Source organism: Ranitomeya imitator, chromosome 4 (assembly GCF_032444005.1).
Source record: "Ranitomeya imitator isolate aRanImi1 chromosome 4, aRanImi1.pri, whole genome shotgun sequence".
Taxonomy (NCBI): domain Eukaryota; kingdom Metazoa; phylum Chordata; class Amphibia; order Anura; family Dendrobatidae; genus Ranitomeya; species Ranitomeya imitator.
The window spans coordinates 585545164-585568368 of record NC_091285.1 but is presented as its reverse complement, the minus strand read 5'-3'; the positions used below and the strand labels follow the sequence as shown (position 1 = coordinate 585568368).

Below are 23205 nucleotides of genomic sequence, written 5' to 3'. Positions count from 1 at the left end.
TGCACTTAACAGAACCAGACAAATCCATCATAATTACATGTACGGCCAGCACTGGACAACACAGAAACCCCCCTGTTCCGATAGTCACCACCGCACGGTGAGCAAATCATCAGATGTCCCAGAAACGAGCTGATCCAGCATTACCTTCAGATGTTTCCAAGTCTCCACACTTCCCACTAATACCTGGTTTACTGGAAATATGTAACCCCTTCTATCCCAGCCACTTTTCATCCATATCTGCCAAAAGCCAGAACTTTCAGCCATACGACAGCTTGTTTCTTTTGTATTTTGTTATGCCATCAATTCAAGAGGGGCAATGGATTTTTTGAGTTTCATTTTTACACAATTATGGTGAAGCCAAAATGAGTTAATTTACAGATCTAAGAAAAAAAAAACAGTGTTTCTACCATTTCTTGTTTCAGGATTAACAATGCCAGACGAATAATGTAATAATAAATACTTCACGTTGCAGGGGCCTAAGGAGGTGACAAGGGGAGTCTCTAATCATCCTTACACGAAGATGCCAGGGTTGCTGTTATGGTGGGGTTAAGGGCGCTCCCAGGCCAGGCAGTGACTGTATCATGATGGAACAAGACAAGATGTCGGCATTTGGCTGAAAATTGCACTAGTGAAGTCAAGTGACGTCGGCTCCAAGTGGCAAGCAGCGCCGAATCCGAACACTGTACGATACAGGCTAACAAAATAGACTGGAAAAGCCTGAAAATGGCCAGGACTGGCCTCGAAGCATGTCTGCACCCTGAGGGAGTTTGTATTTTATTAGCAAAACCTGAACATAAGCTACAAAAACTGCAAGTAAAAAAAGAGTGTGCACATACCCCAATACTGGGATCAAAATAAAAACAAAAGGGTATTGCTGATTCGTATAGTCAAAGGAAACAAATGTAGGAGCACTATTGCATGGTTGCACAGCACGATAAATCACAACAAATGGGGAGCGCGCGCGGGGGCCAGGGGGCGACGGCGCGGGGGCCAGGGGGCGACGGCGCGGGGGCCAGGGGGCGACGGCGCGGGGGCCAGGGGGCGACGGCGCGGGGGCCAGGGGGCGACGGCGCGGGGGCCAGGGGGCGACGGCGCGGGGGCCAGGGGGCGACGGCGCGGGGGCCAGGGGGCGACGGCGCGGGGGCCAGGGGGCGACGGCGCGGGGGCCAGGGGGCGACGGCGCGGGGGCCAGGGGGCGACGGCGCGGGGGCCAGGGGGCGACGGCGCGGGGGCCAGGGGGCGACGGCGCGGGGGCCAGGGGGCGACACCATCTGATAAAGCTGGTTTTCCTCCCTCTTTACACCACACATCCATAAATGATAAGTCTGCGATAACGTTCCGCTCCCTGCTGCCCAGAGCACCTTTGTAAGATGATTTTCCTATAATAAGAGCGCCGTCCCTCCCGGTTCCACGTGCCATTAATATACTAGTGACGTCACGCCTTGGCCGCTGATCACAGGACACAGTGTCCCGGCACATATTGCACCACCCACCCCGGGCACAAGGAGTGACTGGTACTAGGTCAGGTGAGAAGAGCCTCCCTGGCACCCAGCGCTGCTCCCCGTGGCTGGAGACGGTGGAGCCTCTGGGGAGCAGAACACCGGAGGCCGCCGGGCTCTTGTGTGACTTGTAGTCCCCGTCACAATGATGCGGCCGGGGGGCATGCACTCACCTCACACGCAGGCCGGGGTCCGAGTATGGGAGGGGGGACCCCTGGGCAGACAGTCCCGGTGAGCGCTCGATCAACGTGACCGGAGGAGAAGCCGCTGGAGGCCTACAGCGATGGGTCGCGTCCCTGGACTCCCGCCCGTGTGTCTCCAGCCGCCGGCGCCGGGTGTTTGTCGCCTGTTGGACTCCCGTTACGTAAGGCGGACAGGACTGGGTTACGGGGAGAAGCGCTACCGGTGTCAGTCACTTCCTTCTTTCACATTTCCGGTTTTCCTTCCACTTCCGGCGCTGGTCGCTCCTCTCCGCCTCCACCTGGGTGTTTCCCACTGGTGATTGGCCTACAGTGTGTGACGTTCTGTGACTGCATGACGTCATGGAGATAGAACGTCGTGTGTTGTGCGGCAGTGGGGGTTCTATCAGCTGCTCCTGATGCTGCCGCTCCCAGCATGCCTTGCCAGACGATGGCATGCCGGGAAGTGTAGTTTCCACGGCAGCTGGAGGCTACAGACTCTGTTTCGTAGCGCGTCAGCCCTGACCACCTACTAGGGTCACTGCCCTCTAAGCCGTGGGAGGAGCCGGGTAAACAGGACTGAAACGTAGTGTTTTTCTCTTTTATCCTCATTCATGCCAAGATGGCGTCGATACAAGCCGCTAAGCGGGCGCTCAGGGCTCAGTTGAAGCAAAAGCTAGCAGCCCTAAGCGAGCTAGAGAAGCTTGAGCAGTCCCAGGCGGTGACTCGGAAGGTGTGTGGCCACAGCACAACACTGTGCAGTGTGGGGGTAACACGTCTCTTGTGCAGCCAATAAGAGGGGGGACGTGTTAATAAAGTTTTTTGAAGGAAAAAAAAAGTTGTTCGTAACAACCAATCAGATTACAGCTCATATTTATCATGCTGTTTTAGAGAATGTGAACAGTAACCTGATTGGTTGCTATGGGCAACTTCTCTGCTATTACTATTAGCAGGCTCGGATAAGGCTTAGGCCCCGTGTGAAGGTGCACATAGCCAGTACAGGTGTGGGGGCTGGCAGGTGACATTTTGTGAGGGGACTACATAGCCAGTACAGGTGTGGGGGCTGGCAGGTGACATTTTGTGAGGGTACTACATAGCCAGTACAGGTGTGGGGGCTGGCAGGTGACATTTTGTGAGGGGACTACATAGCCAGTACAGGTGTGGGGGCTGGCAGGCGACATTTTGTGAGGGTGCTACATAGCCAGTACAGGTGTGGGGGCTGGCAGGTTACATTTTGTGAGGGTACTACATAGTCAGTACAGGTGTGGGGGCTGGCAGGCGACATTTTGTGAGGGTACTACATAGCCAGTACAGGTGTGGGGGCTGGCAGGCGACATTTTGTGAGGGTACTACATAGCCAGTACAGGTGTGGGGGCTGGCAGGTTACATTTTGTGAGGGTACTACATAGCCAGTACAGGTGTGGGGGCTGGCAGGTGACATTTTGTGAGGGTACTACATAGCCAGTACAGGTGTGGGGGCTGGCAGGCGACATTTTGTGAGGGTACTACATAGCCAGTACAGGTGTGGGGGCTGGCAGGTGACATTTTGTGAGGGTACTACATAGCCAGTACAGGTGTGGGGGCTGGCAGGTGACATTTTGTGAGGGTACTACATAGCCAGTACAGGTGTGGGGGCTGGCAGGCGACATTTTGTGAGGGTACTACATAGCCAGTACAGGTGTGGGGGCTGGCAGGCGACATTTTGTGAGGGTACTACATAGCCAGTACAGGTGTGGGGGCTGGCAGGCGACATTTTGTGAGGGTACTACATAGCCAGTACAGGTGTGGGGGCTGGCAGGCGACATTTTGTGAGGGTACTACATAGCCAGTACAGGTGTGGGGGCTGGCAGGCGACATTTTGTGAGGGTGCTACATAGCCAGTACAGGTGTGGGGGCTGGCAGGCGACATTTTGTGAGGGTGCTACATAGCCAGTACAGGTGTGGGGGCTGGCAGGCGACATTTTGTGAGGGTACTACATAGCCAGTACAGGTGTGGGGGCTGGCAGGCGACATTTTGTGAGGGTACTACATAGCCAGTACAGGTGTGGGGGCTGGCAAGTGACATTTTGTGAGGGTGCTACATAGTCAGTACAGGTGTGGGGGCTGGCAGGTGACATTTTGTGAGGGTGCTACATAGCCAGTACAGGTGTGGGGGCTGGCAGGCGACATTTTGTGAGGGTACTACATAGCCAGTACAGGTGTGGGGGCTGGCAGGCGACATTTTGTGAGGGTACTACATAGCCAGTACAGGTGTGGGGGCTGGCAAGTGACATTTTGTGAGGGTGCTACATAGTCAGTACAGGTGTGGGGGCTGGCAGGTGACATTTTGTGAGGGTGCTACATAGTCAGTACAGGTGTGGGGGCTGGCAGGCGACATTTTGTGAGGGTACTACATAGCCAGTACAGGTGTGGGGGCTGGCAGGCGACATTTTGTGAGGGTACTACATAGCCAGTGCAGGTGTGGGGGCTGGCAAGTGACATTTTGTGAGGGTGCTACATAGTCAGTACAGGTGTGGGGGCTGGCAGGCGACATTTTGTGAGGGTACTACATAGCCAGTAAAGGTGTGGGGGCTGGCAGGCGACATTTTGTGAGGGTACTACATAGCCAGTACAGGTGTGGGGGCTGGCAGGCGACATTTTGTGAGGGTGCTACATAGCCAGTACAGGTGTGGGGGCTGGCAGGCGACATTTTGTGAGGGTACTACATAGCCAGTACAGGTGTGGGGGCTGGCAGGTGACATTTTGTGAGGGGACTACATAGCCAGTACAGGTGTGGGGGCTGGCAGGTGACATTTTGTGAGGGGACTACATAGCCAGTACAGGTGTGGGGGCTGGCAGGCGACATTTTGTGAGGGTGCTACATAGCCAGTACAGGTGTGGGGGCTGGCAGGTTACATTTTGTGAGGGTACTACATAGTCAGTACAGGTGTGGGGGCTGGCAGGCGACATTTTGTGAGGGTACTACATAGTCAGTACAGGTGTGGGGGCTGGCAGGCGACATTTTGTGAGGGTACTACATAGCCAGTACAGGTGTGGGGGCTGGCAGGCGACATTTTGTGAGGGTACTACATAGCCAGTACAGGTGTGGGGGCTGGCAGGTTACATTTTGTGAGGGTACTACATAGCCAGTACAGGTGTGGGGGCTGGCAGGTGACATTTTGTGAGGGTACTACATAGCCAGTACAGGTGTGGGGGCTGGCAGGCGACATTTTGTGAGGGTACTACATAGCCAGTACAGGTGTGGGGGCTGGCAGGCGACATTTTGTGAGGGTACTACATAGCCAGTACAGGTGTGGGGGCTGGCAGGTTACATTTTGTGAGGGTACTACATAGCCAGTACAGGTGTGGGGGCTGGCAGGCGACATTTTGTGAGGGTACTACATAGCCAGTGCAGGTGTGGGGGCTGGCAAGTGACATTTTGTGAGGGTGCTACATAGTCAGTACAGGTGTGGGGGCTGGCAGGCGACATTTTGTGAGGGTACTACATAGCCAGTAAAGGTGTGGGGGCTGGCAGGCGACATTTTGTGAGGGTACTACATAGCCAGTACAGGTGTGGGGGCTGGCAGGCGACATTTTGTGAGGGTGCTACATAGCCAGTACAGGTGTGGGGGCTGGCAGGCGACATTTTGTGAGGGTACTACATAGCCAGTACAGGTGTGGGGGCTGGCAGGTGACATTTTGTGAGGGGACTACATAGCCAGTACAGGTGTGAGGGCTGGCAGGTGACATTTTGTGAGGGGACTACATAGCCAGTACAGGTGTGGGGGCTGGCAGGCGACATTTTGTGAGGGTGCTACATAGCCAGTACAGGTGTGGGGGCTGGCAGGTTACATTTTGTGAGGGTACTACATAGTCAGTACAGGTGTGGGGGCTGGCAGGCGACATTTTGTGAGGGTACTACATAGCCAGTACAGGTGTGGGGGCTGGCAGGCGACATTTTGTGAGGGTACTACATAGCCAGTACAGGTGTGGGGGCTGGCAGGTTACATTTTGTGAGGGTACTACATAGCCAGTACAGGTGTGGGGGCTGGCAGGTGACATTTTGTGAGGGTACTACATAGCCAGTACAGGTGTGGGGGCTGGCAGGCGACATTTTGTGAGGGTACTACATAGCCAGTACAGGTGTGGGGGCTGGCAGGTGACATTTTGTGAGGGTACTACATAGCCAGTACAGGTGTGGGGGCTGGCAGGTGACATTTTGTGAGGGTACTACATAGCCAGTACAGGTGTGGGGGCTGGCAGGCGACATTTTGTGAGGGTACTACATAGCCAGTACAGGTGTGGGGGCTGGCAGGCGACATTTTGTGAGGGTACTACATAGCCAGTACAGGTGTGGGGGCTGGCAGGCGACATTTTGTGAGGGTACTACATAGCCAGTACAGGTGTGGGGGCTGGCAGGCGACATTTTGTGAGGGTACTACATAGCCAGTACAGGTGTGGGGGCTGGCAGGCGACATTTTGTGAGGGTACTACATAGCCAGTACAGGTGTGGGGGCTGGCAGGCGACATTTTGTGAGGGTGCTACATAGCCAGTACAGGTGTGGGGGCTGGCAGGCGACATTTTGTGAGGGTGCTACATAGCCAGTACAGGTGTGGGGGCTGGCAGGCGACATTTTGTGAGGGTACTACATAGCCAGTACAGGTGTGGGGGCTGGCAGGCGACATTTTGTGAGGGTACTACATAGCCAGTACAGGTGTGGGGGCTGGCAAGTGACATTTTGTGAGGGTGCTACATAGTCAGTACAGGTGTGGGGGCTGGCAGGTGACATTTTGTGAGGGTGCTACATAGCCAGTACAGGTGTGGGGGCTGGCAGGCGACATTTTGTGAGGGTACTACATAGCCAGTACAGGTGTGGGGGCTGGCAGGCGACATTTTGTGAGGGTACTACATAGCCAGTACAGGTGTGGGGGCTGGCAAGTGACATTTTGTGAGGGTGCTACATAGTCAGTACAGGTGTGGGGGCTGGCAGGTGACATTTTGTGAGGGTGCTACATAGTCAGTACAGGTGTGGGGGCTGGCAGGCGACATTTTGTGAGGGTACTACATAGCCAGTACAGGTGTGGGGGCTGGCAGGCGACATTTTGTGAGGGTACTACATAGCCAGTGCAGGTGTGGGGGCTGGCAAGTGACATTTTGTGAGGGTGCTACATAGTCAGTACAGGTGTGGGGGCTGGCAGGCGACATTTTGTGAGGGTACTACATAGCCAGTAAAGGTGTGGGGGCTGGCAGGCGACATTTTGTGAGGGTACTACATAGCCAGTACAGGTGTGGGGGCTGGCAGGCGACATTTTGTGAGGGTGCTACATAGCCAGTACAGGTGTGGGGGCTGGCAGGCGACATTTTGTGAGGGTGCTACATAGCCAGTACAGGTGTGGGGGCTGGCAGGCGACATTTTGTGAGGGTACTACATAGCCAGTACAGGTGTGGGGGCTGGCAGGCGACATTTTGTGAGGGTACTACATAGCCAGTACAGGTGTGGGGGCTGGCAGGTGACATTTTGTGAGGGGACTACATAGCCAGTACAGGTGTGGGGGCTGGCAGGTGACATTTTGTGAGGGTACTACATAGCCAGTACAGGTGTGGGGGCTGGCAGGCGACATTTTGTGAGGGTGCTACATAGCCAGTACAGGTGTGGGGGCTGGCAGGTGACATTTTGTGAGGGTGCTACATAGCCAGTACAGGTGTGAGGGCTGGCAGGTGACATTTTGTGAGGGTGCTACATAGCCAGTACAGGTGTGGGGGCTGGCAGGCGACATTTTGTGAGGGTGCTACATAGCCAGTACAGGTGTGGGGGCTGGCAGGCGACATTTTGTGAGGGTACTGAAGCACAATGCATTAGGGTGCTTCAGTACCTGTTAGGTGGTCCCGTCGGGGGTTACGGTTTGGCTGCAAAACAGGATTTGGTCGTATGTGCCGATGGGGCCATAGACTATAATAATGCCAGCAGAGCGGACATCGTGCTCTGTGGTGCCCACTGAAGGCGGACACTCAGTCTACTACATCTGGGTGCAAAAGGGCCCAAAAAAATAATTTTTGCAATTGACTTTCATTAAAACTTTTGCCTGTTTGGCTTTTGTCTCCCTGCGTCTTTGATGAGTTCTGAGGTCCTAAATCGGCTGGAAGGAGGATCTCAGAAGAAGACAGGTAAAGGCGTTACAAGCCCTACCATCAGAACTAAGCCACTGATGGATTTTCTGTTAAACTTAGAGTTTCAAGTTTGCGATAACTTCCGCTGCAGGTCCAACCAGTCCCAAGAGCCTCTGCAGACCCCTATGTGAGTGGAGCGGTGGTCGATCATGCATGCTACCTCCCCATCTACTCTTATAAGAGTGCAGGATGGGGACAGAGGCTGCCCCCGGCGATGACCGCAGCCGCTGCCCCCGGCGATGACCGCAGCCTCTACCACCGGCGATGACCGCAGCCTCTACCCCCAGCGATGACCGCAGCCTCTACCCCCAGCGATGACCGCAGCCTCTACCACCGGCGATGACCGCAGCCTCTACCCCCAGCGATGACCGCAGCCGCTGCCCCCGGCGATGACCGCAGCCTCTACCACCGGCGATGACCGCAGCCTCTACCCCCTGTTGACAACTTGTTCGAGTATCCCAGCATGCACTGGAGGTTCTCAAATGAATCCGCATCAAAGAGGAAGATGGTAAAAAACAAACAAACGTAGTGAAGGGATGCTAGGTGCTCTTTAATTAAAGGGGTTTTCCCATCAGCAAGGTCCTATCCCAATATGTAGTAGGTCTAATAATATTAGTAAATACCTCCAATTAGAAATGTATAGTTTTTGTGATTCGCTATGTCATTCCTCATGTGCAGGCATTGCAGGACCTCAGGTGTCCATGGTTATGACCACTGATATAGTGGCAGCTAGTTGCTAGTTTTTGGAACAATGGACACCTAAGGTCCTGCAATGCCCGCACATGAGGAAATAGACATAGCGAATCAGAAAAACTAGACTACATTTCTATTCGGAGGTATTTGTTGATATTATTATTATTACACCTACTACATATTGGGATAGGGTCTTGGACATGGGAATACCCCTTTAAAGTATATTAGAAAAGAGATTAGATTATGACATTAAATAGACATTTAGGATTAAAATACATTTTAGTTTCGGACCACCCCTCTAATGTCAGGTCAATCTGATTATAAAATGAGTTCCACTTGCTGCAGCCAGAAAGTCGATCTTCATCAGGGCGTGACTGTCCAACATTTTAAAGGGGGTGTCCATCTTCGCAGCCATTTATTTTCTTGTGAAACAAAGCAACTTTTTGTTTTGTACCTGTGTCTGATAACCAGGTTTATGTTTCCATTGTAAAGGCCTGCAACCGTAACTTGGGTAGTCCGATCCTGCAGTTTTATTGCCGCCCATGCTTTACATTTTATTAATGTACTTCTGCTAGGTAAGTATGAAGTGAGGGACAGACAGATGGCATTGAGACTGTTCTGTATTAAAAAAAAAAGCTGAAACATTATTGTATGATGAATAATATTATCATTGAGCTTACTAATATACTCTATTGTAAAAATACGCCATGATGTCCATGTTTCTGCTCCCCCTCCTGGGTCCCACGTTTCCTAGTTATATACAGTCACTGAGATGAGGATATGATTTGGAGATTGAAATACAGTCATAGTTCTTATACTCTACATTTTGTAAGGTGCAAGATTTCTCATAATGAAATATTCTTGCAGCTGCTCTCTCACCACCGTTACCAGACAGCTCAGCGCATTGCTGTATTTCTGAATATGGCCGATGAGGTTCAGACTGGAGACATCATACGAGATATATTTCATCAAGGCAAACTGTGTTTCATTCCACGCTACCAGCCTCGCAGCGCACACATGGATATGGTGAGGCTCAGCTCAATGGAGGAAATCAACCTGTTGCCAGTAACCACATGGAATATACGGCAGCCCGGACAGGAAGACTACAGAGAGGAGGCATTGGCCACTGGTGAGAAAACCTCTGAAAAGTTTTCTTTTGTCATTCTGCCAAAATCATATTTAAGTTAAAGGAATCCACTATTTCATAACTTAATCAAAACAAGATTGAGACCCCAATGGAGAAATGTTTTTTTTTAATTTCTATTCTAATAGCTGATATGTGCGACCTTTATGAAGAAAATGGGGAAATGGATGCATTTAAATGGGAGTTCCCATCTCATCCACCGAGATGATGGTGAAAGCTCCCAATCATAGGCATGAGAAGCCTGGCCGCAGCAACAGATGCCTACTAGTGATGATTGAATATACTCGTTACTCGAGATTTCTCGAGCACGCTCGGGGGTCCTCCGAGTATTTTTTAGTGCTCGGAGATTTAGTTTTTCTAGCTGCAGCTGAATGATTTCCATCTGCTAGCCAGCATAAGTACATGTGGGGGTTGCCTGGCTGCTAGGGAATCCCCACATGTAATCAAGCTGGCTAAGAGATGTAAATCATTCAGCTGCAGCAAGAAAAACTAAATCTCCAAGCATTAAAAAATACTCAGGACCCCCGAGCGTGCTCGGGAAATCTCGGGTCACGAGTATATTCGCTCATCACTAATGCCTACACATTCTTCGCCTGTTTACAGGATACAGGATAAATGTTTGATCAATGGGGGGTTTCCTCATAATCACTCAAAGAGGGGTATCCCGTCCTCCTGTTCTTCTCACCTGCACAAGCAGGAAGTTTTGGGGGCCTGCCTTGATCGGTGGGATTCCTAGTAATCCTGAGGTTCTGTACCCATTTGAATGGAACATGCGCAGCTTTACTCCATTCATTAAGTACTGTACTTGTATGTGGTGCAAAAATCACATGCCATTAGTTTAAAGCAATGGTCTTCAATCCATAGCACTCCGCCTGTGACAAAACTGCAGTTCCCTGCTCTGAGTTGTAGTTTTACAACAGCGGGAATGTCACTAGTGTGAAAGATTACACTATTACAATGCATCTAAAAGACTGGACATTTTTTACATGGGAAAATTTAATTTTTACATAGGTTTGTCCATTGCATCCTTCATTATTTCATTAATTTTTAGACCCCCTAATCTGCAGTTTGCAGCCCGATCCAAATTTTAAATGTTTCCCTTGTGTGAGTGTCTCTACCGGTAATACAGGCTGGATGCGAGATCCGTGTGTATCCAGGCTGTAGCTCATATCACAGCTTCTATCCTGTAGTTTCCATTTCATGTGCTTTCCTACTTTTCTATAACCTTCTTCCTTCCCCCCTGTCCATGCAGCATAGATCTGTGTATAAACCAGTCCCCTCCCTGCCTGCTATTCACCCTTCATAGTTCACCCTTAGCAAGCTGTCTCATTCCACTCAGCTTATAGGGAGAGACTAATGGCGAGAAACACTTGATAACAACCAAAGTTACAGTGTTAAATAATGTAAAATGTGCAGCGACTGTTTACATGCAATCAAATTATTACAGGCGGATTGGATCTTGTGCTTGTGCCAGGACTCGGATTTGACTCGGAAGGTCACCGCCTGGGGAGGGGTAAAGGATATTATGACACTTTCTTAGCGCGCTACAGCCGGCACCTTTCGGACAAACCACACACGATCGCTCTGGCATTTCAAGAACAGATTTGCGACTCCATCCCGGTAACAGAATCTGATTTTGCAATAGATGAAGTTCTCTCTGCTGGAGACCTGGAGATGCTCAAGAAATGACTGCCCAATGTTCTCTGCCGCAAGTGGAGAATGTTCCCATCATGACAGCGTCTTATACTTAAATATTCCTTCGTCTTTATGTGAAGATCGTTCAATGTCATTTACTAAGAGAATAAAGCGATGTTTCATATTCTCAAAATCCTCATTGTCTCCTCATTTCTAGTATGGGGATAAGGTTGTGAATACTTTATTCCTGCATGAGTGGCTCAAAATGTGATGTTATTTGCATAGGTGGTTGTCCAGGACTGAAGCATTGATGACATCTCCAAGGAATATGCAAATTGCCTCTTCAGGGAAAAAGAGGACTTGACTCTATAGCGCCACCTGTTGGAAGTAGCGATCCTACAAGTCACAATCAACTCTTTAACGAGTCGTGCAATATGACTTAGGATAAAAGCCAAATCAGTATCTCAATTCGCAGACACGGTGTTTCGGGCTGTTGGCCCTCGTCAGTGCGAAGCATGAGAACTGATTTGGCTAGGTGAGAGGCTCTGGACTGGGGTCTAAGGGGTATCGTTTCTCCTTATGGAGAGTGACATACCAGCTCTGGCTTGTCAAGGTAAGGAGGCTTATTCGCCATGCAATGCTCCTCTGGGAAATATAATATGCAAATTGCCTCTTCAGAGGAAAAGAGGACTTAAACTCTATAGCGCCAAGGAATACATCATCAATAGGTTGATGGGGGTCCAAAACCTCGCACCCCAGCGATAAGATGTTATCTGCTTTCGCAGTAAATTATGTACATAGCCGAAGCAGCACAGTCCTATACAAGATTCAGTGGATTCTGCAGGTGAGCTCCTATCCAAGTGGGAGCTGATCTGTAGTACCTAGCAGCAGCCAGGAGATGTGCTGGTCCTATAGAACTGAATGGGGGCTGATCTGCAGTACCCAGGAATGACCACTACATCGTGTATGGCGCTGTGCTGTACAGCTCTGCCCTGTATGCATCCCCTCGCTGCTGGAGCCGGCATAGCTAATTGATGGCAGTGACAGATATTGGACCCCCTTTGATCTAAAATTGATGGATAGGTCATCAGTAATATAGTTTTGGATAACCTCTGTAGCTGGTGATGAAAATTGCACATGTGGTTTTGTTGTCGTTTGCGGTTTTTAACCCCTTTATGACCTTGCGATTTTGCGCTTTCCTTTTTTCTTCCCCTTATACCAAGAGCCATAACTTTTTTATTTTTCCATCCACATAGCTATATGAGGGCTTCTTTTTCTGCAGGATGACTTGTACTTTTGAATGACACCATTCATTTTATACTCTGATGCACTGGAAAGCGGGGATAAAAAAAAATACAAGTATGTTGAAAAAGTGCAACTCCACAATTGTTTTTTTAGATTTTTCACTGTATGGTAAAACTGACCAGGCAATATAATTCTCCAGGTCAGTATGAGTACAAAGATACCAAACGTATATTGTTTTTTTTTTTTTTATTTAAGTGGTTAAATAAAAAAAAATTGTAAGAAGAAAAAAAATGTAGCTTTTGTCGCTATTTTCTGAGACTTATAACATTTTCATTTTTCAGGACATGCAGCTGGGTGACAGCTTATTTTTTATGACCTGAGCTGATGTTTTTATTGATACCATTTTGGGGTAGACATGATGTTTTGATCGCCTCTTATTGCAAAGTTGTGGTGATAAAAAAAACAAAACGTAATTCTGTTTGTTTTATTTTTTTTTCATTACGATGTTTACCGATCAAATTATTTTATATTTTGTTAGATCAGAGTTTTATGAAGTCATTTATTCCAAATATGTATTATTTTTTGTTTTATTTTTAATAGAGCAAAAGGGGGTGATTTTAACATGTCAGTTTTTTTACTTTTTTTTCCCTCACTTTTTACTGTATTTAATAGTCACCTTAGGAGACTTGAAGCTGTGGTTGTCCGATTGCTTGTGCTACACATAGGGCTTCAGCTTTATTATGTATAGCAAAAATCACAATCTTCTATGAATGCCGGCCACAAGCTGTCGTTCCACAGGAGTCTCGTAATGACGGGCAGGGGGTCATCAGCAGAGCATTGGCGGTCATGACAACTCAGCGGCGCCCAGCGATCATGTGACGGGCTCTGATGGGCAGAATGAATTACGTATTTCTGGCCGGCGCATTGTAAATGCCGCTGTCAGTGGTTGAAAGTGGGATTTAACTGGTTAATAGCCAGAAAAAATAATTGTTTTTGCATAGTTATATTCTGCGAGCTATACATTTTTTATTTCTCCCGTGACAAAGCTGTATTGCTGCTTGTTTTGCTGGACAAGATGACTTTTTCAGGAAAATCGTTTATATTTGCGATACTTTAGACTTTTTGATCGCATTTTATTCCATTTCTTGTTCAGCAGAATGATGAAAAAGCATTGTTTTTTGCCATGTTTTTTGTTTATTTTTTTACAGCATTCTCTGAAGGCGAAGGGTATAAAAAGTGTGAAAGGTGAGATTCCAATTGTGTGTATTTTTTTTTTTTTACAGAACTATACCTATTTTAATGGTTAACATTTTTTAAATATTTTTCCAATTTTTACGATTTTGTTTCGTTTTTTACTTTTTTTTTTTACTTATTCCTTTTATGGGACTTTAAATTTTATTAGTTTTATCTCTGGTATAATGTATTGCAATGCACCAGTATTGCAGTGCATTATATCTGTGAGTGCTGCACTGACAGAATCCTCTTAGACCATGCTCTGAGTCTAAGCAATAGTAAAAAGTATAGCTAAATTGATGTTACTGTTTAATCTACAGTATAAACAAATAGAATCAAAGAAGACAGAAGTACAAAGAACCCAATAAAATGGTACATTTTTACTGATATAAATATGAAGGTAAAATAGCAAAAATATTACATAAAATTCAAAAAAGGGTTCACATGGCAGAGTGACAGATGAGCAAATAAGTTTTATATATACACCATAGTGGTGGCAGGTAGAGCAAATTTATACGATCAATATGGTAAAAAATTAGAATAATACTATGTCCATATTAAAGAGTGGGATAAGCTGGATTACTTACCGGTAATGCTCTTTTAATGAGTCCACGACAGCACCCACATGAGAGAGAGGGATCCGCCCATAGGAACAGGAAACCTACAGAATAAAAGGAGGCGGTCCCCCTCTCCTCCTCAGTTTAGGTTTCAGAGTGCAAGAGGAAACGCAAGGTTTTAGTTCAATTCATATCAGCAAATATAAATGTCTTAAAACACTCTATACAGCCATTATTTGTGAGCTTAAAAGGAAGAACCTGTGTACGATTAGGGAAGGTAGTGAATGGGTGCTGTCGTGGACTCATTAAAAGAGCATTACCAGTAAGAAATCCGGCTTATTACCCTTCGCCACAACAGCACCCACATGAGAGACTTTCAGAGAACCATCACCTGGGTAGGATTACTGTGCTAAGGACAGCTCTACCAAAAGCCAAGTCAGAAGATGTAGATAGATCGAGTCTATAATGGTTGTAAAAGGTGGAAGGTGTTGACCAAGTTGCAGCCTTACATATTAAATCAATTGGCATGTCTGCTTTCTCCACCCAGGAGGATGCCATTGCTCGCGCAGTATGTGCTTTTACGCCCTCCGGAGGATTTTCGCCTTTTGACGAATAACCCAAGCCGATAGCCTCTCTAATCCACCGGGATAAGGTAGCTTTTGTGACACCACGTCCCTTCCTGTGGCCCTGAAAGGACACAAACAGAGCCCTACTCTGCCTCCAGGCTTGAGATCTTTCTATACACTGTGTGCAGAATTATTAGGCAAGTTGTATTTTGATCACATGATACTTTTTATACATGTTGTCCTACTCCAAGCTGTTCAGGCTTGAGAGCCAACTACCAATTAAGTAAATCAGGTGATGTGCATCTCTGTAATGACGGGGGGGGGTGTTGTCTAATGACCTCAAAACCCTATATAATGTGTGCTTAATTATTAGGCAGCTTCCTTTCCTTTGGCAAAATGGGTGAGAAGAGAGATTTGACGGGCTCTGAAAAGTCCAAAATTGTGAGATGACTTGCAGAGGGATGCAGCAGTCTTGAAATTGCCAAACTTTTGAAGCGCGATCACCGAACAATCAAGCGTTTCATGGCAAATAGCCAACAGGGTCGCAAGAAGCGTGTTGGGCAAAAAAGGCGCAAAATAACTGACCATGAATTGAGGAAAATCAAGCGTGAAGCTGCCAAGATGCCATTTGCCACCAGTTTTGCCATATTTCAGAGCTGCAATGTTATTGGAGTAACAAAAAGCACAAGGTGTGCAATACTCAGGGACATGGCCAAGGTAAGGAAGCCTGAAAAACGACCACCTTTGTACAAGAAACGTAAGATAAAACGTCAAGACTGGGCCAAGAAATATCTTGACTGACTTTTCAAAGGTTTTATGGACTGATGAAATGAGTGACTCTTGATGGGCCAGATGCTGGATCAGTAAAGAGCAGAAAGCTCCACTCTGACTCAGACGCCAGCAAGGTGGAGGTGGGGTGCTGTATGGGCTGGGATCATCAAAGATGAACTTGAGGGACCTTTTCGGGTTGAGGATGAAGTGAAGCTCAACACCCAGACCTACTGCCAGTTTCTGGAAGACGACTTCTTCAAGCAGGGAGGGAAAACAGTCCACCTCTCGGAACAGTGTCTGGGAGGCTGTGGTGGCTGCTGCACCCAATGTTGTTCGTAAACAGATCAAGCAACTGACAGAATCTATGGATGGAGGCTGCGGAGTGTCATCATAAAGAAAGGTGGCTATATTGGTCACTATTTTTTGGGGGGTTTGTTTTTGCATGTTAGAAATGTTTATTTCTAAATTTTGTGCAGTTATATTGGTTTACCTGGTGAAAATAAACAAGTGAGATGGGAATATATTTGGTTTTTATTAAGTTGCCTAATAATTCTGCACAGTAATAGTTACCTGCACAAACAGATATCCTCCTAAGATTGCCAAATCTAAAAAAAAACACTCCAACTTCCTAAAATATTAAGCTTTGATATTATGAGTCTTTTGGATTGATTGAGAACATAGTTGTTGATCAATAATAAAAATAATCTTCTAAAATACAACTTGCCTAATAATTCTGCACACTGTGTATTGGTCAAGATGGCTCTTTTAACATCGAAGGTATGGAACTTTTTGTTCCTCTGGAGTTATTGGAGTATCAAAGAAGGAAGGAAGATGTATTTCTTGTGACCTATGTTAGCTAGACACTACGTTAGGAAGGTATGAGGGGTCTGGTTTACGAATTACCCGATCTTGCAATAATAGAAGGAAGGGTGGGTCTATGGAGAGAGCCTGAATGTCACTGACCCTTCTGGCCGATGTTAAAGCTACTAACAGAGCTACCTTATATGTCAAGATATTTAAGGGAATAGAATCTAGTTCCAATGGAGAATTAGTTAAAGCATCAAGGACTAGGTTTAAATCCCAAGGTGGTAAACGTGGAATGTGGACCGTATTACTACGCTCACATGCCCTGATGAATCTTGCGACCCATCTATCTCCCGCTATATTGCACCCATACAGGGCCCCCAAGGCTGAAACCTGTACTTTTAAGGTGTTTACTGATAACCCCAGTTGTCGACCTTTCTGTAAAAATTCTAGGATGGCCAAGATGGGAGCTTGTCTAGTGAAAGGTTCTGTATGAAGATTTATGAATTTTTTCCACACTCTGCTGCATATTACCGTAGATTTTTTTCTACTTAATAATAGAGTGTTAACAAGGTTGTCAGAGAAGCCCCTCGAAGTCAATAGCTGCCTCTCAAATTCCACGCCGTCAAGTGTAGCCCTTTCCCGAGGCCCATGAGATATCAGCTTCGGGTCTGATGGTAGAATCCAAGGGTCGCATAGTGACATGGCTCGGAGACAAGAGAACCACGGTCTCTTCGGCCAGAATGGTGCGATAGGGATCACTCTTGCTTTTTTCCTCCTGATCTTCTTGAGCACTAGTGGAATTAGAGTCATCGGAGGAAAAGCATACGCTAGATCGAACTTCCAGGGATACTGGAGTGAGTCCAACATGTCCGGATGGTTTATTTTGTTCAGGGAGGCGAACATTTGAACTTGTCTGTTCTCTCTGGTGGCGAACAAGTCTATTTGTGGAGTACCCCATTATTTTACTATTTTTTTTGAATATATGATTGTTGAGAGTCCACTCTCCCTGGCGTAGCATGTTTTGACCGAGAAAGTCTGCCTTTGTGTTTTCTATTCCTTTGATATGAAGGGATGTTAGGGATAAAAGATGGGTTTCTGCTAATTGAAAAATATCTGTTGCTACTGACATTAGATCTTCCAACCGTGTACCCCCTTGACGGTTCACGTATGCCACTGTGGTGGAATTGTCCAACAAGATTCTTACATGTGTTCCCTGAATCTGTGGAAGAAACCAATTTTAAAGCATGATCAACCGCTTTTAACTCTTTCCAATTGGAAGAACAGAGTGACTCTGCAGGATTCCAGAGATCTTGCGATAAATAATCCCCCATATGGGCACCCCATCCTGGGGGACTAGCGTCAGTGGTGATTGTTCTGGAAGGCTGTATTATCCAAGGTACTCCTCAGGATAGGTGGCCTATATCTAGCCACCAGGCTAGGGATTCTATTACATTTTGGGAAAGAGTTAATTTTCTTTCTAGATGACCCCCCGAGATCTCTTGAACATATAAGATTTCATGTTGTAGGGGTCTAATATGAAACTGGGCCCATGGAACTGCTGGAATACACGAGGTTAGGGATCCAAGTAAAGACATAGCCTCTCTTAGTGACATCTTAGGATTTTTTTCTTGCTAGTGTCGCCTTCGATAATATAGTAACATTTTTTGACTCTGGAAGGAAACACCTCTGACTTACGGAGTCTAGATTCAGTCCTTGGAAGGATTGGAAGGTTTCTGGAAGCAATCTGGATTTTGTGAAATTGACGATCCATCCTAACTCCTGCAGGGATGAAATTGTATTAGATAGATGGTTTTCACACTAAGAGACAAATCTTTCTTCTACTAGAAAATCATCTAGATAGGGTATAATTAGAGTATCCTGTTGGTGCAGGTAAGCCCTCACCTCTAGCATTACTTTTGTGAATACACGAGGAGCCATCGAAAGACCAAAGGGCAATGCTGCATATTGGAAGTGACGAATCTGTCCTGCCAGGTTGACTGCCACTCTCAAGTATTGTTGATGCTTGGTGTGAATGGGGAGATGGTAATAGGCGTCTTTTAAGTCTATTCCCGCCATCACACATCTAGGAAAAAAAAGTTTGATAGTAGAACCAATGGATTCCATTTTAAAGGTACGGTTATATAAAAAAGAATTTAATTTTTTGAGATTAATAATGGTTCGGAATGAACCATCCGGTTTGGTGATCAGAAATAAAGGGGAATAAAACCCCCTTCCTTCCTGATCTTTGGAAACCTCTATTAGAACTTTTTTAGATAGTAAGGACAGGATTTCTAATTCAAGAGCCTTTTGTCGTTCCGGCCTCCTAAGAGATGCTACTATAAATGAATCTGGAGGAATTCGTTTAAATTCTAATTTTAATCTGGATACAATGATGTCAAGAATCCACTGGCTTGATGTTATAAGTTTCCATCTTTGCAAAAAAACTTTTTAGCCTACCACCAACTTGAGGACTAGCAGTACTTGTTACATCTTGCCCCAAAGGATCCACTAAACAATGCACCTTTTTGTTTTGTGTACTTTGACTCCCAACGATCTCTTTGGGTTTCGAATGTTTTATTCCTGACAAAGGGTCGTCTTCTAAAGGTTCTCCTGTAGGAAGGAAGAGATTGATTAGGGAATCCCTTCTTTCTTTCTCCCGCTTTGTTTAGAAGGTCATCCAACATCTTCCCAAAAAGGAACTCACCCTGGCACGGGATTGCACAAAGTTTTGCTTTTGCCTGTGTGTCCCCCTTCCAGCTTTTTAACCAGAGTGCTCGCCGGGCTGTGTTCACCAAACCGGCTGATCTGGCTGCTAAACGTAGGGAGTCTGCTGATGCGTCCGCTAGAAATGCAACAGCTTCCTTAATTAGAGGGATTGCCGGCAGAGTTTTTTCTCTGGGGATTTTACCTCTAATTTGCTCCTCCAACTGATCCACCCAAACTAGTAATGATCTGGTGGTACATGTTTTAGAAATGGCGGGTTTGAAGGCCCCTGTGTTGGCCTCCCATGATCTTTTTAACATGCTTTCTGCCTTACGATCTAGAGGGTCCGGTAAAACCCCTGAATCTTCCACTGGCAGTACAGACTGTTTTGATGTAGATGCTACTGCGGCATCCACCTTAGGGATTTTAGACCATGAATTTAGTTCGTCATCACTAAAAGGATAGCGTCTCTTTGAGGATGATGGCAAAAAGCCTTGTAAGTTCTGCTTATCCCATTCCTTTTTAATCAACTCTTTTATAGTTGGGATTACCGGAAAGGTTCTACGTTTTTTCTGGGCCAAAATGGCAACCATTATATTTTGTGCAGACTTAGATCCTTTTGTATCAGGGCATTCCATCGTCTTCCTGACAGATTTTATTAAATTATCTATGCTACCATCAGGGAGGCAAAGACAACCCTCATTTCCAGATTAACTTGATTGGGATCCTGGAGTGTCAGAGGATTTTTCCTGCACATCATCTGAATCTGAGCTGGTCACTGGTGAAAGGGATCTATTCGGAAGGCATGTATTTAAACCACTGGTCTGCCCCATGGCCTGCATTTCTTCCCGAATTATGGCTCTTACATCCATAGGTGTCATTACCCTTTCTTCCCGTAAGGATAGACTAATGCAGTCGGGGCATAATCTCTTAGTATATGAAGCCAGGAGGAGCTGCGTGCATAGGGCACATTCTTTATGTTTGGACTTGTGCGTCTGTTTCTTAGTCTAAAAGAAGAGGGGAACATAGGAGGAATAGATCAGCATATAGGAAGAGGATTTTTACACTCACCCAGTGAAGCTGAAAGGTATCGGTTCTGGAGGTGGAGACACCCGGGTCTTAGGTAGTTCATCCTTTCTACTCTTCTGCCTGCTTGTGGATCGCTGATCTTTAGGGCGACCACTGCTCTTTGCGCTGCCGCTTCTAGCGCTTCCCTCCTTCCTGGGAGGGCGCTGTGCTGCCGCTTGTAGATGTGCTTCATCAGCCGATGAAGCCATGATACACACACCGGCATTGTCGGGTGCCGCCATTTTTAAATTTGGCGCCATATCTCCTGCCTCCCCAGACCCACCTGGAAGTACTCTGGCTACTTCCGGGTCAGACGCACCGCTCTCCTTACTGCGCGGCTGCTGCTGCAAGATTTGAAAGGCTGGGAGGCCGCAGCAGCGTGCGCGTGTCCTCATGGAACCGGGCGGCCCACCCCGGACGATGGATTGACCGACAGATGAGGGGGGAGGCTGCAAGTAGGGGCTCCCCCATCGCTGCATCTGGTGCCGCAGCCCCTGCTGTTCCCTCAGAGACCACACAGGCGGATGCTTTTGGCCCAGGAATCCTGTTCTTACTGCTGGTATTGTGGGATTCCTATAGGAAACCTAAACTGAGGAGGAGAGGGGGACCGCCTCCTTTTATTCTGCAGGTTACCTGTTCCTATGGGTGGATCCCCTCTCTCATGTGGGTGCTGTCGTGGCGAAGGTAAAAAGGTGCTATTGCATATGTGCAGAAAAAATGTATAATAGCCATATGGCTACAAAAATGAAGTGGCATGTGTGTTTAGTCACTCATAATAGCAAAAACGTTCATAAGGTGACAACTATTGCGTTTACAAAGAAAAAGATAATACAAAATTCATAGCTGTAATATTGTTAAATACCAAAGTGGCAAAGGATTGTAAGCATTGTACGAATGTAAATGAACAGGTGTGAGGACATTCAGGTACTGTGTAATTGTGATGCAATGTGTATAAAAGGAGGACTCAATGGTTAGCCTTCAATAGGCAGACAAAACAATGCACCAAGGAAAAGCCTAAAGAGTGTCAGCTTGTAAATCCTGTACCTGATGGTGGACTGTTCAGACAGGAAACACTCTCAGTGTAAGCAAATAATAAACATTGTTAAAAATCATTGGCATTTAAGTTCAGAAGGATTCACAATTAGGCCAATTGTAGCCTGATAGCCCCCTCTATTGTGTATGCAAAAGCACCTAATCTGAAGACTTGTCTCTCTTTTAATTTCCCACGGGATCAATAAAGTGTATCGTATCGTATCAAGCTCTGTGCTTTTATTTACTTGCAATGATGGTTTTAGCACCAGGAGCTTATCATTGCTGAAACACACAAGGTCTGGTAGTCCAACTCCGCCCCCTTCTGTGATAAGCAGCTCACTGTCTATAGCTGTATACACAGAGCCTGGTGTAGCCGGGATTAGCTTTCTCAGCTCTGCTGCATTGCTAAATCTAAAAACTGATTGTTTCACCACTGCTGCTCCAAGTGAACTACAGTGCGTACGGAAAGTATTCAGACCCCTTTAAATTTTTCACTCTTTGTTTTATTGCAGCCATTTGGTAAGTGAGCCATTTAAGCTAGTACAGCCATGAGTCTTCTTGGGAATGATGCAACAAATTTTTCACACCTGGATTTGGGGATCCTCTGCCATTCTTCCTTGCAGATCCTCTCCAGTTCCATCAGGTTGGATGGTGAACGTTGGTGGACAGCCATTTTCAGGTCTCTCCAGAGATGCTCAATTGGGTTTAGGTCAGGGCTCTGGCTGGGCAAGTCAAGAATGGTCACAGAGTTGTTCTGAAGCTACTCCTTTGTTATTTTAGATGTGTGCTTAGGATCATTGTCTTGTTGTAAGGTGAACCTTTGGCCAAATCTGAGGTCCAGAGCACTCTGGAAGAGGTTTTCATCCAGGATATCTCTGTATTTGGCCGCATTCATGTCTCCTTAAATGACAACCAGTCATCCTGTCCCTGCAGCTGAAAAGCGCCACCACCATGTTTCACTGTCAGGATTGTATTAGGCAGGTGATGAGCAGTGCCTGGTTTTCTCCACACATACCGCTTAGAATTATCACCAAAAAGGTCTTTCTTCATCTCGTCAGACCAGAGTATCTTATTTCTCATAGTCTGGGAGTCCTTCATGTGTTATTTAGCAAACTCTATGCGGGATTTCATATGTCTTGCACTGAGGAATGGCCTTTGTCCAGCCACTCTGCCGTAAAGGCCGACTGGTGGAGGGCTGCAGTGATAGTTGACTTTGTGGAACTTTCTCCCATCTCCCTACTGCATCTTAGGAGCTCAGCCACAGTGATCTTGGGGTTCTTCTTTACCTCTCTCACCAAGGATCTTCTCCCATGATTGCTCAGTTTGGCTGGGCGGCCAGGTCTAGGAAGACTTCTGGTGGTCCCAAACTTCTTCCATTTAATGAGTATGGAGGCCAATGTGCTCTTTGGAACCTTGAGTACTGCAGAAATTCTTTTGTAACCTTGGCCAGATCTGTGCCTTGCCACAATTCTATCTCTGAGCTCCTTGGCCAGTACCTTTGACCTCATGATTCTCATTTGGTCTGACATGCACTGTGAGGTCTTAGGGTACCGTCACACAGTGCAATTTTGATCGCTACGACGGCACGATTTGTGACGTTCGAGCGATATAGGTACGATATCGCAGCGTGTGACACGCTCCTGCGATCAGGGACCCCGCTGTGAATCGTACGTCGTAGCACATCGTTTGAAACTTTCTTTCGTCGTCCAGTGTCCCGCTGTGGCGGCATGATCGCATGGTGTGACAAAGGTGTGCACGATATTGTATACGATGTAAAGGGCGGAGGAGCTGGCTACGTAGGAGCGCTGAATTCTCCACCTCCCGTGTGCTGATTGGGCGGTACAATACTGTGCGCTCATTCGACAAAGGACTATTGTTCCCAGCGGATAAAACCGGAGCTCTCGAGCGCGCTATTCATTTCTCTC

The 23205-nt window shown here is 47.0% G+C and overlaps 2 protein-coding genes across 4 annotated transcripts in view; one reads left to right on the top strand and one right to left on the bottom strand.

Annotated features, from left to right (window-relative positions):
* The window catches only part of ZFAND6 (zinc finger AN1-type containing 6), a 33023-nt gene extending 31213 nt beyond the window's left edge, over nt 1-1810 (bottom strand). For both annotated transcript variants that reach the window (XM_069766480.1, XM_069766481.1), the window contains exon 1: nt 1673-1810. The gene's annotated coding sequence lies outside the window, so the exon portion shown is untranslated. The remainder of the gene's footprint in view (nt 1-1672) is intronic.
* On the top strand, nt 1675-11491 carry MTHFS (methenyltetrahydrofolate synthetase). Of its 2 annotated transcripts, none has more exons than XM_069766483.1 (3): nt 1675-1863; nt 9387-9648; nt 11111-11491. In XM_069766483.1, exons 1-3 carry the CDS (start codon nt 1783-1785, stop codon nt 11350-11352), a joined length of 585 nt encoding a protein of 194 aa, XP_069622584.1. In that variant the 5' UTR covers nt 1675-1782; the 3' UTR covers nt 11353-11491. The 2 variants fall into 2 exon arrangements, with proteins under 2 accessions (XP_069622584.1, XP_069622583.1); XM_069766482.1 differs by lacking the exon at nt 1675-1863 and adding an exon at nt 2281-2411.
* The last annotated feature ends 11714 nt before the right edge of the window (nt 11492-23205 follow it).

What these genes read in the sequence shown, in the direction of transcription:
- MTHFS (XM_069766482.1), top strand. Translation starts at nt 2,301, where the DNA reads ATGGCGTCGATACAAGCCGCTAAGCGGGCGCTCAGGGCTCAGTTGAAG. An exon ending in CCCAGGCGGTGACTCGGAAG is followed by an intron (nt 2,412 to 9,386) that starts GTGTGTGGCCAC and finishes ATATTCTTGCAG; the next exon opens with CTGCTCTCTCACCACCGTTA. An exon ending in AGAGGAGGCATTGGCCACTG is followed by an intron (nt 9,649 to 11,110) that starts GTGAGAAAACCT and finishes AAATTATTACAG; the next exon opens with GCGGATTGGATCTTGTGCTT.